At 44.6% G+C, this 17,822-nt stretch overlaps 1 protein-coding gene across 1 annotated transcript in view; it reads left to right on the top strand.

The window, feature by feature from the left end:
- The window catches only part of ILDR1 (immunoglobulin like domain containing receptor 1), a 34,398-nt gene extending 17,413 nt beyond the window's left edge, over nucleotides 1–16,985 (top strand). Inside the window, exons 4-8 of the mRNA XM_020887261.2 lie at nucleotides 694–813; nucleotides 1,091–1,237; nucleotides 7,514–7,645; nucleotides 7,845–8,680; nucleotides 14,446–16,985. Of these exons, the coding sequence (XP_020742920.1) occupies nucleotides 694–813; nucleotides 1,091–1,237; nucleotides 7,514–7,645; nucleotides 7,845–8,680; nucleotides 14,446–14,487 (1,277 nt within the window). The 3' untranslated portion in view covers nucleotides 14,488–16,985. The remainder of the gene's footprint in view (nucleotides 1–693; nucleotides 814–1,090; nucleotides 1,238–7,513; nucleotides 7,646–7,844; nucleotides 8,681–14,445) is intronic.
- The last annotated feature ends 837 nt before the right edge of the window (nucleotides 16,986–17,822 follow it).

Genomic DNA, 17,822 nt, shown 5'->3' with positions numbered 1-17,822 from the left:
ACACATATAGGTATAAATTTGGGGCTAGACAGACCAGAACTAGTGTGGTGGCTCTGTTCCATTAATTCCTCAGGAACCCAAGCTCCTTCCTGCTAAGAATGTCATCTCTTTCCTCACGGTCCAAGATGGCAGCCATCACATTTGCTTTCCAGATAACAGAGTGGAGGAAGAAATGAAGAAGAAAAGAGCAAAGGCATTCCCAAACTGTTTTCAAGAAGGTTCCTGAGAGCCATAATGTGACACTTCTGTTTATATTCTGTCCACCAGAACCAAGTCACATGTCCATGTCCATCTGTAAGAGAGGATGACAATTAGTGACTTTATTCTGGATAGCTATGTATTGATACATGATCAAAAATTCTATGACCATGAGAGAAAAGGAGAATAGACATTGGGAGGTAGCTGGTAACCTCTACCTCACCCATTTAGAGAGTTGTGGAAGGAAGGAAGTGGGGTGATGTATCCTAACTCCTTTCAGGGTACCTGGTAGAGCTCACTAATTGGTCAGTTTTGTCACCTTTATACTGTTCGGAGAAAGAAGAGAATCTCAAAGGAAGGAATAGAGGCCTTTCTCTAACTACGAGAGGCCCTTTTAGGATGTGGAAGTATAATGCTGGGGACCTGAAGCTGCCAGAAGTCAGAAACCCATGCCCTCTCCTTTTATTGCTGGCACCTTCCCCTCCCTCACTGCAGGAGCAGATCTGGTGATTAATGAAGTGATGTGGTGGGACCATGGAGTGTATTACTGCACCATTGAGGCCCCAGGGGACACGTCAGGAGACCCAGATAAGGAAGTGAAGCTCATCGTCCTGCGTAAGTGCTCTTGGAGATTTCTATTTGGCCACCCCCACTGCGACACTTTTACATACAGGAAAAAAAAAAAAATCAGAAACAAGCAAACCTAGGTTATTGTGGTTGGTAGCCAGCCTCTGAAGTTACCTTAGCAAAGCTAAATTTTTAATTTTGCGTGTATCTTGCTCAACCTTAACCTATAGGTCAAGAGCTGTGTAGATCAGACCTTTAGTATGTTACAAGCTAAAGCATGCCCCTGCAGATTTAGTTCAACCCTTGCTTGGCGTCCCCCCTGCAGACTGGCTGACCGTGATCTTCATCGTCCTGGGAGCCCTCCTCCTGCTCCTGCTGATTGGAGTGTGCTGGTGCCAGTGCTGTCCCCAGTACTGCTGCTGCTACCTCCGCTGCCCCTGCTGTCCCAACCGCTGCTGCTGCCCCCAGGAAGGTGAGAGGGGATGGATGAGCAGTGGGATGGGGCGGTACGGAAGCCTAGTGCCCCAGACTTATCAGTTTCATGTGACCACGTCAAAACCTTGCATTCTCTCAGGTTCTTCTCCATGCCCTTCTCATCACAGGCTCAGATTTCTTTGGCCTCAGTTCAGAAAATGAGGCTTAGGGAAGCCATAGAGCCAGGCGGGAAGACTTATGCCTGTTCACCTTCTAGACTGCCTAAGGCCCCCTAAAGATGGGTCTGCCCACTGGTGTCCTTTCCTCAGCAGCCCTGATAGGCCTGTGTTCCAGTATTTGCCCCCAACTCTGACCTTGCTTGAACATGAGGTGGCTGGAGGGAGTGGTTTGCATGGAACAGTGAGAGAAGGCCACTTCCTAGAGATGACTTGAAAAGAACAGATCAGAAGAGAGAGAGGTGTTGGAGCAGGGGTCCTCAAACTTAAGAATCTCCTGGAGGGCTTGTTAAAACTTGGTTGCCAGCTCTATCTTCGGAGTTTCTGATTTAATTGGTCTTGGGTTGGCCTGAGGATTTTTATTTCTCAGGAGTTCACAGGTCAAAAGTTCACACTGCTGGTCTAGGGGCCACACTTTGAGAGTCTCTGTTTTAGACAAAGCAAAGAGGAGGCAGAAGATCTTGCTCTAATAGTGATCTTTCTTTGGGTTTGAATTTGGCCTTTTATTAATAAAACAGAATTATGATATGCCCTAAAACATTTGGTGAAGACAAAAGAAGAAAGATTATTCTACAAAGATCTTTTCTTACTGAATGGATGGGGCCAGAATCAGCAGCTTTAAAGGAAGGATTTTTTTTGTGTGTTTTTAAAGTAGCATTTCCTTTTCCTGGTGGTATAAGTAAAGTATTACCTTGTAGAAAATTTGAGAAATTCAGGAAAATAAAAAAACTTATCTGAGCACCCAGATATAACCACTGTTATCATTTTGGTCCATTTGAAGGATATTAAAAGAAACCCAGAAACTGGCTCTTAAGATAGAAACAAAACCTAATCTATAATGTCAAGAAGGTCAATGGCCTGAGTCTGCTTTCAGGCCTGTGTTCTGAGGTTGCTGTCTTACAGGAAAAGAGAACTAACTTTTATTGGATGTCTGGTGTGTGGGGCCTTTGCATATATTTCCCTTTTAAATCCTCACAACCCTAGAAGGCAGCTATCATTGTTATTTAACAATGAGGAGATTGAAGGTCAGAGGAGTCACACAAGGTAAGTAGCAGAAACAATACAGTGTTGCATTCATACTCATCTGACTTACAGTACATGAATTTCCCACAACAGAGGCTGCCACAACCTGTCTCTGTAGATCGCTATGGGATTGGCTGAGATGCCAATAAGTTCCTTCAAGAGATGAGAAATAGCAGAGAACTTGATATTGGGCCATGGAGCTCCTTGCCTTTCTATCCCTCCTCTGGGAAGGAGGTCATGTAGGAGTCACTGCCCCCGGTGCTGTAATATGAAGATTGAGATGAGAGAAACTCTCCCAGGATACTTTCTTGGAATCTCTAAGTCTGTGGGGCACTCAAAACAGGCAGGGGCTAGGGACACAGTCAGCACCAGCGATAAATGTGTCCACTGTCCGTAAGCTGATTAACAGGTTCTGGGAGAAAGTGGTTTCTCCCAAGTGGTTAGATTTCATTTAGAAGAACTGGTGAGATAAGGAAATGTGGGCCACAAAGAAAGATCGTTGAACCTGAGCAGATGAGGTCACTTTCAAAGTGAGTCACCTGGGGAGTCTGTCTTGAGAAATTTGGTGACAAGAGGAGATTACATGGAGGGGGCAGGACTTGTCAAGTTAAACTCTTGGATGGGGAAGAGAGTGGATGTGATTGTCGATTTTTTTTTTTTTTTAAATAAGCTAACCCTAAGCATACTTGGAGAACCAAGGCCAGTAGAAAGAGAAAGGAAGCATTGCGAAGTGAGGCAGTGACTGAGGAGGGATGGAGTCAGTGGGAGTGACATCAGGCTTACAATGAAAGGACTACATTTAGAGAGGGAAGGAAAAGGAAGCCTGCCCTCTGAAGAGAGAGAGGAAGTTGTTAACACAAGGAATATGATTAAAGCATAAGGGAAGAAGCTGGGGGAGTGAGTTGACACCAGCCTGTCTTGATTTCAGCAAATCAAAATTCTAGACACAAAAGGCAGCTTCAAGAACAATGCCAGTAATTCTTGAGCTTCTGTGACCACAGCCCACCCCCAAAATCTGCTCCCACTTTCCAGGGAGAGTTAATAGAGGTCCAGGGAGGAGAAAAACAAAAATGACACCAAAGTTTAGTAACCCCACTTCAGCTGAGGGAAGTGGGGCCTAGACAGAGATTTCCACAATTACACACAGATTGTTAGTGGTAAGCCTTGGACTAGACCTAGGTCTCTTGATTCCATGTCCAGGACTGGTTCCTCTTCCTTAACAAAGACATGTCATCAGCTGAAAGTTCATACGGAGGGGAAGACATGAGAAGTGGGGAATGTTTAAACTGCCGCTCTAGAGGAGGGAAGCAGGGCTGCTGGATCAGTCAAGGAGATCTACGCATGTTGGAAAAAGGGCTATTTGCGGTTGGTTGCCTGACAGTGGAGCCATCGTGGGCCCAGGAAGCATGGACTGCTGATTCCTGAAAGCTGAAATGGCAAGGCTTCAAGGGGTGTGAGATTCTAGGATGCTTCTGAGGATGTCCCTGAAAGGACTGCCAGTCAAATCAGTATGCTATGTATACTGCCAGTATATATAAAAAAGAAAAAGGACTGTGTGACCTATGGGTCAGGGAGGGCGAAGAACACTCTGTAAGAGTGGAAAGGGGGGTGGTAAGGAATGGAAAGAAGTTGGAGGTCCTCAGGGTGATTCAGGCACCATGGGTGTTTCACAATCACCCATGCTGGCTGTGGGTCTCTGGTGGAAGGGAGGTGTTGAGCATTATTTCTGTCACAAAGGGTCATCTTAAAGTACATGCCCTGGGTTTTCCTCAGAAATGAAAATGAATATGCTTTTCATGGTTTAGCCTCCAAATGTGTACTTTTTGCCTTCTATGGGATCTAAGGTGAAAGTAGTGACTTATATTAACCATTTATTATAACAACATGAGCCACCACCCATTGAATATTTGCCAGTATTAGACATTTCATATGTATTACCTCATTTAACTGCAACAACTTTATGACATAGGTATTATTATCCCTGGGGCTTCCCCGGTGGCTCAGATAGTGAAGAATCTGCCTGCAATGCAGGAGACCTGGGTTCGATCCCTGGGTCAGGAAGATCCCCTGGAGGAGGAAATGGCAACCCACTCTAGTATTCTTGCCTGGAGAATTCCCTGGACAGAGTTGCCTATCAGGCTACAGTCCATGGGGTTGCAAATCAGTCAGACATGACTGAGTGGCTAACACTTTCACTTCACTACTTATTATCCCCAGCTCAGAAATGAGGAGGTTGAGCTAACATACTGTGGAGACTCAGTCAAAATTACACAGCTAATATATGCTGGGATTCCAGTTGAAGTCCCTGTGATTCTTAAAGCCCGCGTTTAAGGAAACCTATCCCTGAGGACCATAATTCTCAGAATGTTGTTGAGAGTTGTTGAGAATCCATATTATAGTCAACTCCAACTCCTGCCTTAAAGTCAGGGAGCTTGTTGAAAACATGGATTTTCTCACCTTGCATGTGACTGAAGGTCAGTATGGGAGTGGGATCCAGGGGTCTGTATGTTTAACTATCTCATTAAAGGTGACCAAGACAGATTTTACACCACTGAGGTTCAGAGATAACTTATTAGGAATCATTTAAGGCTTTGTTAATTTCTCCATGTTTCTTATTTTATTGCCTGATTCCCCATTAGGTGAGCAACAGAAAGCCTGATAGTCTAGACTTCCCCATCGAGCTATTTTTAGGGACAGGAGGGCAAGGTAGAATTTCAGAGACTGTATTTTTTCACTCCAGTGAGTTAGGGAAGGGAGGGACCCTAGAAAGAGGTGGTGGCAGTTAAGAAGGAAGCAGGTGGGTTAATCTTGGGGAATGTATGAAGATTTGACAGGATGCCTGATGCAAGATCCAGAAAAGTCTCTAGGAAGTCACCTCTGCAAGAAAGTGAAAGTGAAGTCACTCAGTCGTGTCTGACTCTTTGCGACCCTGTGGACTGTAGCCTACTAGGCTCCTCCATCCATGGGATTCTCCAGGCAAGAATACTGGAGTGGGTTACCATTTCCTTCTCCAGGGGATCTTCCCAACCCAGGGATCTAACCCGGGTCTCCCACATTGCAGGCAGACACTTTAACCTCTGAGCCACCAGGGAAGCCCTGCAAAGAGTCCCATTAATTAAGAAGTCATTTGGAGAGCAAGAAGGGAAGCCCAACTTTCCTTTTCCCTCCTATTGAATTGGAGGAGCTGAAAAAGGAAGTGGCCCAAAGGGGGAACAGTATCATGGGGAGGAGGTCAAGATTCAGTTAAGAGGGGTAGGAGGCAGTGAAGGTTGTTCCTAATTGGATCAGATGTCCTGAGGCCCTGGAAGCAGAGATTAGTCTGGAGTGAGTTTTGAAAGGTGTGGTGCTGAGGAGAAAAAAATAATGTGAGAAGGTACTGCTGGGAAAGGGTTTTTTTTTTTTTTTTTTTTTTTTTGCTTTATCACATAAAGGAGTCTGGGGATTCTGCGGTTTGGCAGAAAGAATAGAGGCTTGACAGACAGACATAGGGTCACACACTGCCTCTACTGGTTGGTCAGCAGCTGTGGAATTTTGGACTGGGAAGGTAACCTCTCTAACTTTCTCATCTGATGCTCACATTTAAGAGATTTCTCTGAGGATTAGTTAACTCATGTAAAGTGACTGGTCCATATTAAGGAGGGCATTGTATGTGCTGAAGGTGGCATGTTATACAGAATTGGGGGAGGCACATGTTAGCAAGAGGGAGAGGAAAGTGCTGAGTAGTTGAACTTGTCTTCAGAGGGTCTGGTGTGCTGTCCTTAGCCATGAAGGTGTAGCAGATGGATGAGCTGCTCTAAGTTTGCATCTGACTTCCTCCAGGCTGGGCTGTGACTCACCATCAGGGCTGGAGCTCCAAACAGGTCTGGGGGCTCAGCTACAACCACTTCTTGTTGTGTTGGAAGTTGGTTTTATACTGGAGCCATTGGATAGCCTTCCAGATGACCCTTAGCTGCTGGCCTCAGCAAATCCCCCACCGTATGCTGGGTCCAGAATGACTGCCTTTGGCCTCCTTCTACTGCGGTAAGAGGAAGCTCTGGCAGAGCTCTGTGGCTTTAGGGGCATTCAGAGGGTTGGGGAACCCAGAAAAAGATGAGTACCATGCGGGGGTACTTAAGCACTTAAGTGCACTTGTGTGCATTTAAGCACACAAGTGGATAGACATGGGACTGTTTTACATGCATGTATACACAGGGACCTTGGGAGACGTGCACTCAGTCACAAAATAGAAACACATGAGCAAAACAACTAAATGCATTTGTTTTTAGTTTGTACGTGCTGTGGGTTGTGTGCTTCAGATCAGCTGCAGAGGGGACTGGAGAAACATTTCTATGGACTCTTGGGCTGCTTTTTTAATACTATTTTCTTTGCCCTGAAAGGAAATGGTATTTCCCTTCTCTCTTCTCTGCCTCTACCCCACCCATTAGAGATTCCCCCTACTTAGGGAAAACCCCAACATTTAATAAAGTGAGGAGAAGCGTGGAAAGGATCTACTTCAGCTTTTTGCATTCTCTGCCTTCTTCCCTGTGGTTTTCTCCCACCCAGGGCTGGCATTACCAGCTGGAAACATTCATCAGTCCCTTTCCCTTTACCAGTAATTCTGCCCATTGACCTCAGCATCTGTGTCCTTTCTTTCCACTCTGAGCAGGTGATCCACCCAAGAAGCCCCTGACTCACTGCCTCCTGTAAGCCCTTTGCATCTGTGCCTTCTATGTTTGGCCTATAGCCTGAGATTTCACTGCCTGCTAAGATCTACATTTCTACCTATACATTTTAGGTGACCTTGGAAATTGGCAGGACAATGAAATGATTTCAAGACTAGGAAGTCAAGTTTCAGGAGGATATTTCCTAGGGTGCAAGAACTGCAGTCTTGCCAGGGAATTTATTCCCAGCGTTTTGACAGAGGAACAGTGGATTCACTACTTCCCTTAACTCTTCCACCCATATAAGAAAGGACACAGTAAACTTCAAGGAGAGAAAGTGGCCTCTTGGCAAGGATGCCGGGTGGAGAGAAGTGAAGTGGGACGTGTGGGCCTTGCCCTGGCTCAGGGTCTGCGTTTCTCCCTTTTCCTCTGCAGCCATAGCCCGCCACCGCTACATGAAGCAGGCTCAGGCCCTAGGCTCTCAGATGATGGAAAAACCCCTGTACTGGGGGGCGGACAGGAGCTCCCAGTTTTCTTCTTATCCAGTGAACCCACTGCTGCAGCGAGGTAAACCCTGCCAGAGATTTGGGGTGGGAGAGGGTAAAGGGCAAGGGTAAGAGCATGGGCTGCACTGGGGCCTTCATGACCGATGGAGGACGGGAAGGTGTAGATTCATGCTAAATAAGGCGGCACTTGAGGGCCCTAATTCTGAGGAGTGTGTTCTGGGCGAGCAGTTCTGCATGTTCTTATTCTTATTTTCATTCAGGTTTGTCCCTGCGATCCAGCCTCCCCGAGGTGCCAGTGACCCAGGCAATCGCTCACCCTTCCATCCCCAGTGGTGTCCTAGAGTATTTGGAGAAGGAGCTGCGGAACCTCAACCCAGCCCAGCCTCTGCCGCCTGACCTCCAGGCCATATCTGGCCACCCCTGCAGCATCCTGTCCTCCCTGGGCTCTGAGGTTGTGGAACGCAGAGTTATCCACCTGCCTCCCCTGGTCAGAGACCTGCCAGCTTCACGGAGGACCAGCAGCTCCTCCCACCAGCAGCGGCTCCCCACACCACCATCTTCTTCTAGACCCTGGGATCTGAGGGAGGGGAGAAGGCAGCACCGCTATTCTGATTTCCACCAGGAGCTCTGGGATCCTGAGGCTCAGTGCTGGGAGTTGGAGCAAAGGGAGCTGGACCGACTGCGGCGTGGGAGGCACCGTGGCTCCAGGCATCGCTGGTCACCCAGGCCCTGGTCGGACAGGGACAGCCTCAGCGACGGCGATGGCCCCTCATCCAGTGAGGCCCACTGGCGGCCCCACCGCCCCCCGCTCCGGAGCCACTACCCAGAGAGAGATCCCCGCAGGCCCAGCCCCAAGGAAAGCGCTCAGGGGCACCGGAGGCGCAGGCCCCGCAGCTACTCCCCTCCCCTGGCCTCTGGCCTCAGTTCCTGGAGCTCCGAGGAGGAGAAGGAGAGGCAGCCCCAGAGTTGGGGGACCCGCTGCCATCGTCACTCATGCTCCCCAAACTGGCCTGAGGAGAAGCCACCCAGCTACCGCTCGCTGGATGTCAGCTCAGGCAAGAATGGCAAGAAAAAAGGGAGTGTGAAGAGGCGCTTGGTGAGCCTGGGGCTTCCTGCTAAGGGTCGGGAGTGGGCAATAAGGACTCTTATCCAGGCTGACACAGGCCACCTCATATTCCTCTGTGGAGGGCCCCAGTCCCTGTTTGGCTCCGCTTGCCCTCTGGGCTCCGTGAGACACCTCTTGTAGAGTTGGAAGGAACTATGAGTGCTCAGGGCAAGCTTGATGCTTCAGGAGGGGCCTCTCGCCCCCAGCCTGGCTCCAAACCTCATCACAGTTCCCCGAGGCCAGCCGGGCAGGGTCCCCCCATTTCACAGGTGAGGAAACCAGGCTCAAGGTAATTAAGTACCTTGTGAGTGGTGGAGCTAGGATCCAGGGCAAGCCTTCAGGCTAAATCTTTACTTCCTGTCATAGCTGCCTTGCTTTCAGTTCAGTTCAGTTCAGTCGCTCCATTGTGTCCGACTCTGTGACCCCATGAATCACAGCACGCCAGGCCTCCCTGTCCATCACCAACTCCCAGAGTTTACTCAAACCTGTGTCCATCGAGTCGGTGATGCCATCCAGCCATCTCATCCTCTGTCGTCCCCTTCTCCTCCTGCCCCCAATCCCTCCCGGCATCAGGGTCTTTTCCAATGAGTCAGCTCTTCGCATCAGGTGGCCAAGGTGTTGGAGTTTCAGCTTCAGCATCAGTCCTTCCAATGAACACCCAGGACTGATCTCCTTTAGGATGGACTGGTTGGATCTCCTTGCAGTCCAAGGGACTCTCAAGAGTCTTCTCCAACACACCACAGTTCAAAAGCATCAATTTTTCTGCGCTCAGCTTTCTTCACAGTCCAACTCTCACATCCATACCTGACCACTGGAAAAACCATAGCCTTGACTAGACAGACCTTTGTTGGCAAAGTAATGTCTCTGCTTTTTAATATGCTATCTAGGTTGGTCGTAACTTTCCTTCCAAGGAGTAAGCGTCTTTTAATTTCATGGTTGAAGTCACCATCTGCAGTGATTTTGGAGCCCCAAAATAAAGTCAGCCACTCTTTCCAGTATTTTCCAATCTATTTGCCGTGAAGTGATGGGACTGGATGCCATGATCTTAGTTTTCTGAATGTTGAGCTTTAAGCCAACTTTTTTACTCTCCTCTTTCACTTTCATCAAGAGGCTTTTTAGTTCCTCTTCACTTTCGGCCATAAGGGTGGTGTCATCTGCATGTCTGAGGTTATTGATATTTCTCCCGGCAATCTTGATTCCAGCTTGTGCTTCCTCCAGCCCAGCATTTCTCATGATGTACTCTGCATATAAGTTAAATAAGCAGGGTGACAATATACAGCCTTGACGTACTCCTCCTATTTGGAACTAGTCTGTTGTTCCATGTCCAGTTCTAACTGTTGCTTCCTGACCTGTATATAGGTTTCTCAAGAAGCAGGTCAGGTGGTCTGGTATTCCCATCTCTTTCAGAATTTTCCAATTTATTGTGATTCACACAGTCAAAGGCTTTGGCATAGTCAATAAAGCAGAAATAAGTGCTTTTCTGGAACTCTCTTGCTTTTTCGATGATCCAGCAGATGTTGGCAATTTGATCTCTGGTTCCTCTGCCTTTTCTAAAACCAGCTTGAACATCTGGAAGTTCACAGTTCACGTATTGCTGAAGCCTGGCTTGGAGAATTTTGAGCATTACTTTACTAGCGTGTGTGATTTGAGTGCAATTGTGTGGTAGTTTGAGCATTCTTTGGGATTGCCTTTCTTAGCAATTGGAATGAAAACTGACCTTTTCCAGTCCTGTGGCCACTGCTGAGTTTTCCAAATTTGCTGGCATATTGAGTGCAGCACTTTCACAGTATCATCTTTCAGGATTTGAAATAGCTCAACAGCAACAATTTCCATTCCCCAAATTAGAACAGTGGGCCTGACAGTGTGCAAGGGCCTGTTGTATTTGAGGATGCAGCCCTTTGAGACCCCTCTGGAAAGTATCATTACAATAATTTAGAAACAGACCCAAAACAAAACAAAACAAAACCTGATATCCCAAATATGGGTCAAAACTTTAGAATTCTGTGAATAGGCAAGGTGCCAATGTCAGAGCCTGAAAGGGGCACAAAGGGAAGTAGGCTTTTTAATGCCTCTGAATATAGACCCTTTTCCATTGTAAGATCCAGAGAAGGCAATGGCAACCCACTCCAGTACTCTTGCCTGGAAAATCCCATGGACAGAGGAGCCTGGTAGGCTGCAGTCCACGGGGTCGCAAAGAGTCGGACATGACTGAGCAACTTCACTTTCACTTTTCATTTTCATGCATTGGAGAAGGAAATGGCAAGCCACTCCAGTGTTCTTGCCTGGAGAATCCCAAGGACAGGGGAGCCTGGTGGGCTGCCGTCTATGTGGTCGCAGAGTCTGACATGACTGAAGCCACTTAGAAGCAGCAGCCATTATAAGATGTGACTTTAAAGAGTCATCTTATAATTAATATTCCCTGATGATAGTATTCCTTCTATGTTGTCTCTTTGCAAATTATGCTGGTTGTTGCTTAAAAATATGAATTGCCTTCAGAACCAACTTACAAGCTACCCACAAAAATCTATTTCTCTATTCATTCAAAATCCTTTATCTGTTTTGTTTCTGTTGAGATAAAGGGATACGGAGCAGGTTGTGAGGGAGATTCTCAGAGTAGACTGATATTAGAGGAACAAGAATTTTAATCTCTCGTGCACTTTGATGCAACTCTCATTTGAAAATGCAGGTTCTGCTGTGCCTTGCTTTAAAATCAGTCATCTGCATGGTGTGTGCAAAGTAACAGCCACCTTGTGAGCGCCTTAGTGCTGGTCTTTCTAGGGAAGAACCTTGGTGAAAGAGTAATTTGTGAGGAAGATAGTGAAGGACCACAGGCATTTCTGAAATAATTGATGGCAATTATATTCTCACAGATGTCCCATGAGAGAGGCAAAGAGTAATAATGAAACTTAGTAGTGGCACTAAGCTATGGACATTTATGCAGTGTTTCATTTAATCCTTTCAACACCCTGTTCATTTACAGTGGATACAACTCTTCCATGTTACCAGTAAGAAACTTACATCCTGAAGGAAAATCCAAAATCAATCAGAATCAAGACAATCACTGTTACTTTGGTCATGTGGTTACTAGATGGTCTCTTACCTTCACTGTAACAGAGAAAAAATTAAAAGTCAGCTTCAAATTCAAATCCTATTTTCTTCTAAGTTAAAGAAGAAATTTAAATTTTCCTTTATTTTCTCCTAAATTATATGGTTTCTTGTAAGTGAAAGAAGGGTAAAGTGGGGTACCAGTTATGTTCTGGATATTGGGATAAGCCATTTCTAAGTCTTATTTTACTTAATCCTTCAAACCACACTGTGAGGCTTAGTGAGGTTAAGTAACATGCTCAAGGTTACACAGCCAAGACGGAGTGAAACCAAAATTTGAACAAAACCCTCTAACTCTCAAGCCTGTGCTCTTTTCAATAACTCATGTAGCCTAATTAGAAGAAAATCTGTGGGGCAATGTTTTCTTTTGACTTTTGTTTCTTCCTTATTTTCTGAAGGTATTATAGCTTCCTTTATAGTACACCTTTCATTAAGGTGTACACACAATAATTCTATCACAAGCAAACCAGATTTTCAATTGTAAAGTTGCTTGTGAGAGGAAAAGTCACTCAAGATAATTCTAAAGGCCTTCATTATTTTGGATTTCTCTGAGCTTATCTCCAAAAGAGTTATCACGTTAATTTATCACATTCAACTGTCCACTCATATTCTGAATGACCAGAGGCCCAGGACCAAAGCTTGATTAGGAAGGGTGATTGGTTTAGAGGGCACTGTGTTTTGTTTATAACTTGAATTTTGAATGCTTTTGTTGTTGTTATTTAGTAAGTTGTATCTGACTCTTTTGTGACCCCATGGACTATAGCCCACTAGGCTCTTTTATCCATGGGATATCCCAGGCAAGAATACTGGAAAGGGTTGCCATTTCCTTCTGCAGGGGATCTTCCTCAACCAGGGATTGAATCTGTGACTCCTACCTTAGTAGGTGGGGTCTTTACTCCTGAGCTGCCAGGGAAAGCCCCTTGAATGCCTTTAATGGGGCCAAAATTTCATTCTTTGCTCCTCTCCTTGATGGGGCTGGAGGCTTTCAATACACCATCTAACCTTTAAAGACTTTGGAGCTTGCAGCTAATTTTAGAAGTTATAATATATTTGGGCCACTAGATGGTGATCTTTAATTATGTGTAACTCGAAGTTTCTCTACTCAGGTTGATAAAATGTATCACTATTTTCTTAAGATTTTTTAAAAAAGATTTATTTATGGCCATGCTGGCTCTAGGTTCTTGTGCTACTCTCTATTGTGGTGCCTGGGCTTCTTGTGGCTTCCCTTGTTGTGGAGCACCAGCTCTAGGGTACATGGGCTCAGTACTTGCAGCACGTGGGCTCTAGAACACAGGCTCAGTAATCGTGGCTTGCTTGCCCCGTGGCATGTGGGATCTTCCCAGACCAGGGATTGAACCCACATCCCCTGCATTGGCAGGTGGCTTCTCAACCACTGGACCACCGGGAAAGCCCTCAGGCTTTCAGCAGGTACAACTTTACCATAACTTTTTACAAAATACTTATTATTAAGAATATTAAATATTCAGATGCTTTAGTAGCTGATTTTCCTGATGCCTGATCCCCAGGCTGGGGAGCCTGACATGGGGCTCAGAACACTCACTCCTGTGGGAGAACTTCTGCAATATAACTATTCTCCAATTTGTGGTTCACCCACCTGGGGGGTATGGGATTTGATTATATTGCAAGTCTGCCCCTCCTACCTGTCTCACTGTAGTTCTTTATGTGTTTGGTTGCAGGAGATATTTTCTTACAGGTTCCAGTTTTTTTTCCTTTCGTTTTTTTAGTTTTTTTTCTTATTGATGGTTATTCTGGAAATAGTTGTAATTTTGGTGTGCTGATGAGAGGTGAGCTCAGGGCCTTTCTACTCTGCCAGTTTGGCCACTCTCTCCCACCCCACATCATTTTGATTAGAAACCATGCCCCCTAAAACTTATTTTCTTGATAAAATGGAAACATACAAAATTTTTGAAGCAATAGGAATGTGGTACATACATGTACATTTTGAACAGTGTGTTTTGAGACAGATACGTTGCCGTTCCAACAAGAAAGGTCACATTCATTGATGACAGCTATAGATATTCAAAACAAGAGTAAAAATAATCTCCGGTACATAGAGATATATGAGAAATGAAAACCATATTCTTTGAAGCCCTCATAGCACAAGATGAAAATGCCAAAAGATCGAGTGGAATAACTTCTGAAGAAAAGTCACTGAGCTTGGTCAGCAAGAGGTAATTAGTGATCTGAAAAAATAACTTCAGAGAAATACCATGGTATGAAACTGAACTTTTTAGACAAGGGTTGAGAACAAATGGTTCAGGAGAGCATAGAGAAAAGAGAACTGGGCCATGTCTTCATGAACAAATTGATAGAGGTGCTGATGAATGAACAGGGTATCTCTTTTTCAAGAGATTTAAAGATGTTAAAAATCAGTAAGAGGCAGAGTGAATGAGTTTTCAGAAGTTAAATGTGGTTGAGCGAGGCTCAGAAAGGTAGAAAATCAAGAAACCAAAGCCAGGGGGAGAAACTGGCTTCATGAAGAGTCAAGAAGTAATGTTTTAGATTCAGAGCTGCTGTCCCAGTAGCCACCACTCACTAAGGATTTGTACCCGAATCAAGCCCATTTGTGTATTGTATACATAGACAATAGAGCACAGCTGACTGGATTTTTGTGTTCTTATATTCTCCAGGAGAGAGAGAGCTCCCATAGTGGAAGGAGTGTGGTCATTTAGTCACCAGGCACAACACTACTTCTGTGGCGACTTCTCAGCTCCTGTGTGTCAACAGCATCATCTAGATTTCCAGTTGACTTGAGATGGACATTGCAAGTTTGTATCTAACATCTTTGGCTTAGATTCTGAGAATCAGATGGAAGAATTTTATTTTATTTTTTTTTTCATTTATTTTTATTAGTTGGAGGCTAATTACTTTACATCATTACAGTAGTTTTTGTTATACACTGAAATGAATCAGCCATGGATTTATATGTATTCCCCATCCCAGTCCCCCCTCCCACCTCCCTCTCCACCCGATCCCTCCGGGTCTTCCCAGTGCACCAGGCCCGAGCACTTGTCTCATGTACCCAACCTGGGCTGGTTATCTGCTTCACCCTAGATAATATACATGTTTCAATGCTGTTCTCTCGAAACACTCCACCCTCGCCTTCTCCCAGTATACTAACACATATATATGGACTTTAGAAAGATGGTAACGATAACCCTATATGCAGAGCAGAGAAAGAGACTCAGATGTATAGAACAGACTTGTGGAAGAATTTTATAAATAAAGTTTGAGGAGTTAATGACTGTTGTTTTAACCTTGGTACACACTGCATATTCAGGTAGTCAGACTTGTAATGAGTCTTAACTGGGACGTGATTCCCTCAGGAACTTAGTAACCTGAGTCTTCACCTGGGTCACACTGCTCAGAACTGTGGCCATCTCAAGGTGAGAACTCAGGAATCTTTAAGAGGAAATCAAACATGTCTCAGAGCAAGAAATCTATGGAGTACTATAGGGAAATTTCCATGGAACCTTGTCTCCCTCGATAGCATATCTAGAGGATCCCTTCATATTATGAGTCCACTTTATTGCCCCCAAGACTGGTCCTAAGTGCCTTTGAGGGTTCACACAGAGATGGCACAGGAAATGTTCCAGCAATGTGCCCTCTCACAGACTATTTATTGCAAGTGTACAAAGTCACAGAGAAGCATTTTTGCGCCAGTTTTATTCCTTTCCTTTGTTTTCTTGCTTTTTTCGCCTGTATCTGTATATTTTTTTATATAGTATGTATCCATTAAAATCACTTTAAATGCTTTTGGGGAATAGCACAGTACATAAATAAATAAGAAGTGAAAGGTACTGGCTTGAGGATTCTGTCCTAGATATCTATTTTGATGCACTTGAAATTAAGCCTTCTCTGACTAAGGCTCAGAGAAGAGCCAGACCAACCCGATAGTTATGGAGCCACCTTCCTCTTGGCACCATTGAGCCTTGCAGGGTGGGGATTTTCCAAGTAAAGGCATCCAGACAGGTTTTGCCACTCGGTGCCCCAGGAAGAAGGATCTGTGCCTCTCAAACAAGCCCTATATCTTTCTCATTTTCCTTAACTCCCTCTGGTGTCTTCATGAATCCATTTGTGCTTCATGTAGAGACTCTCCTCCAGCAGACCATAAGGAGATGTCCTGAGATGAAGTGTGTGTGAATGTATGTGTGTTCCTCAACAGTATCTTTATGTGTATGGCCTTAAGCTCATTTTAGATCCTTTTGTATTGACATCTATTTTTTCTCCATCCATTTTTCTCATTAATTACATATTGGAGAAAACTGGTTAAATGCCTGCACTGGGCAAATGTTTCTTTGAGATTATTTTAATATCCTTAATGTAACTGAGTCTAAATTGGCAAAATAGAAAAAAATTAAAATTTTAATAGATAATTCAGTAACTGAGAGACTTCTGGTCTGGACAAGCTGACATAGACCTCTTTTCCTCTGCTCCTCCTCACTAAACACAACTTTATAAATCCTAGAAATGTTAGAAGAGACAGACAAAGAAGAAATCTGAAGAGTGCTAAGAAGAAAGTGAGCTGGTTTGGGAACCCAGGACCAGATGACAGCACAGAGGCAGGGCATCTTGCGTCTCCCAACCAGCAGAAGGCAGCCACCCAGACCTAGTCTTCTTTTCTGACTTCCCATCTAGCAACAGAAGGTAGTCTAGTAGCTTGTTCTTTCCCCTGGATCTAGTGGAGGCCCTTCTTACAACCTCAGGGAGGGGGACCTACTGGGAGTCCCGTCAAAAATAAGTGACCATGGGAAGCATTCTCCTTCCCTGCTGAATCAGAGATTCCTCTTTTCTGTGGAGAGATGCTGATGTGGATGGGAGGAACCAGTAAGCAGGTGGCCCAACTGGAGAAGCCTCATTGACCCCAAGGGCCAGAGACTTTCCTCCTCTGCCCAGAGATACAAGGGCTCTCTGGTGGAACCAGGAAAAAGAACCTGTCACAGCTAGCAGCCTTATAGCTAGCAGCTGGGTCCAAGAAATCACTTTATTCTCCTCCCTGCCCAGAGAAACCTGGTAGCTGGATGTAGGGGGAGGGTTACTAACTGAAGATTTCCCCCACCCCCTCCCTCACCAAGAGGTATCTTGGCAACCCAGCTGGAGGAAATTTCAATCCTCAGGCAGTCACAAAGTCTCTGAAAATTAAACAATTACTGGAATCAGCCCGCAAAAAGTAGGCTAAGACTCATATGTTAAACCTAAATAGAGTAACTTCCTGTAAAATATTTAAATAGAACCCAGGTTTTCCTAACATAATAGACAAAATGTCCAGGATATAAATCAAGAAACAATAAAATCATAACTTAAATGAATGCCAACACCAAGATGAATCAGATGTTGTAGTTAGTCTGATAAGAATTTAAAGGCAGGCATTATAGAAATGCTACAATAATCAATTGCAAATTCACTAAAGTACAAGTATAAAAAAATCACAGAAAAGAAATAGAAGTTAGGTAGATATACTCCTAAGTATTTTATTCTTTTTGTTGCAATGGTGAATGGTATTGTTTCCTTAATTTCTCTTTCTGTTTTCTCATTGTTAGTGTATAGGAATGCAAGAGATTTCTGTGTGTTAATTTTATATCCTGCAACTTTACTGTATTCGTTGATTAGCTCTAGTAATTTTCTAGTATATTATAAAACACTGATGAGAGAAATCAAAGAGGACACAAACAGATGGAGAAATATACCGTGTTCATGGATTGGAAGAATCAATATTGTCAAAATGGCTATACTACCCAAAGCAATCTATAGATTCAATGCAATCCCTATCAAACTACCAACGGTATTTTTCACAGAACTAGAACAAATAACTTCACAATTTGTATGGAAATACAAAAAACCTCGAATAGCCAAAGTAATCCTGAGAAAGAAGAATGGAACTGGAGGAATCAACCTGCCTGACTTCAGACTATACTACAAAGCCACAGTCATCAAGACAGTATGGTACTGGCACAAAGACAGAAATATAGATCAATGGAACAGAATAGAAAGCCCAGAGATAAATCCA

This window comes from Odocoileus virginianus, chromosome 4, assembly GCF_023699985.2.
Source record: "Odocoileus virginianus isolate 20LAN1187 ecotype Illinois chromosome 4, Ovbor_1.2, whole genome shotgun sequence".
NCBI lineage: Eukaryota > Metazoa > Chordata > Mammalia > Artiodactyla > Cervidae > Odocoileus > Odocoileus virginianus.
The sequence above is the reverse complement of the archived record's forward strand: the minus strand, read 5'-3'. Positions and strand labels throughout refer to the sequence as shown.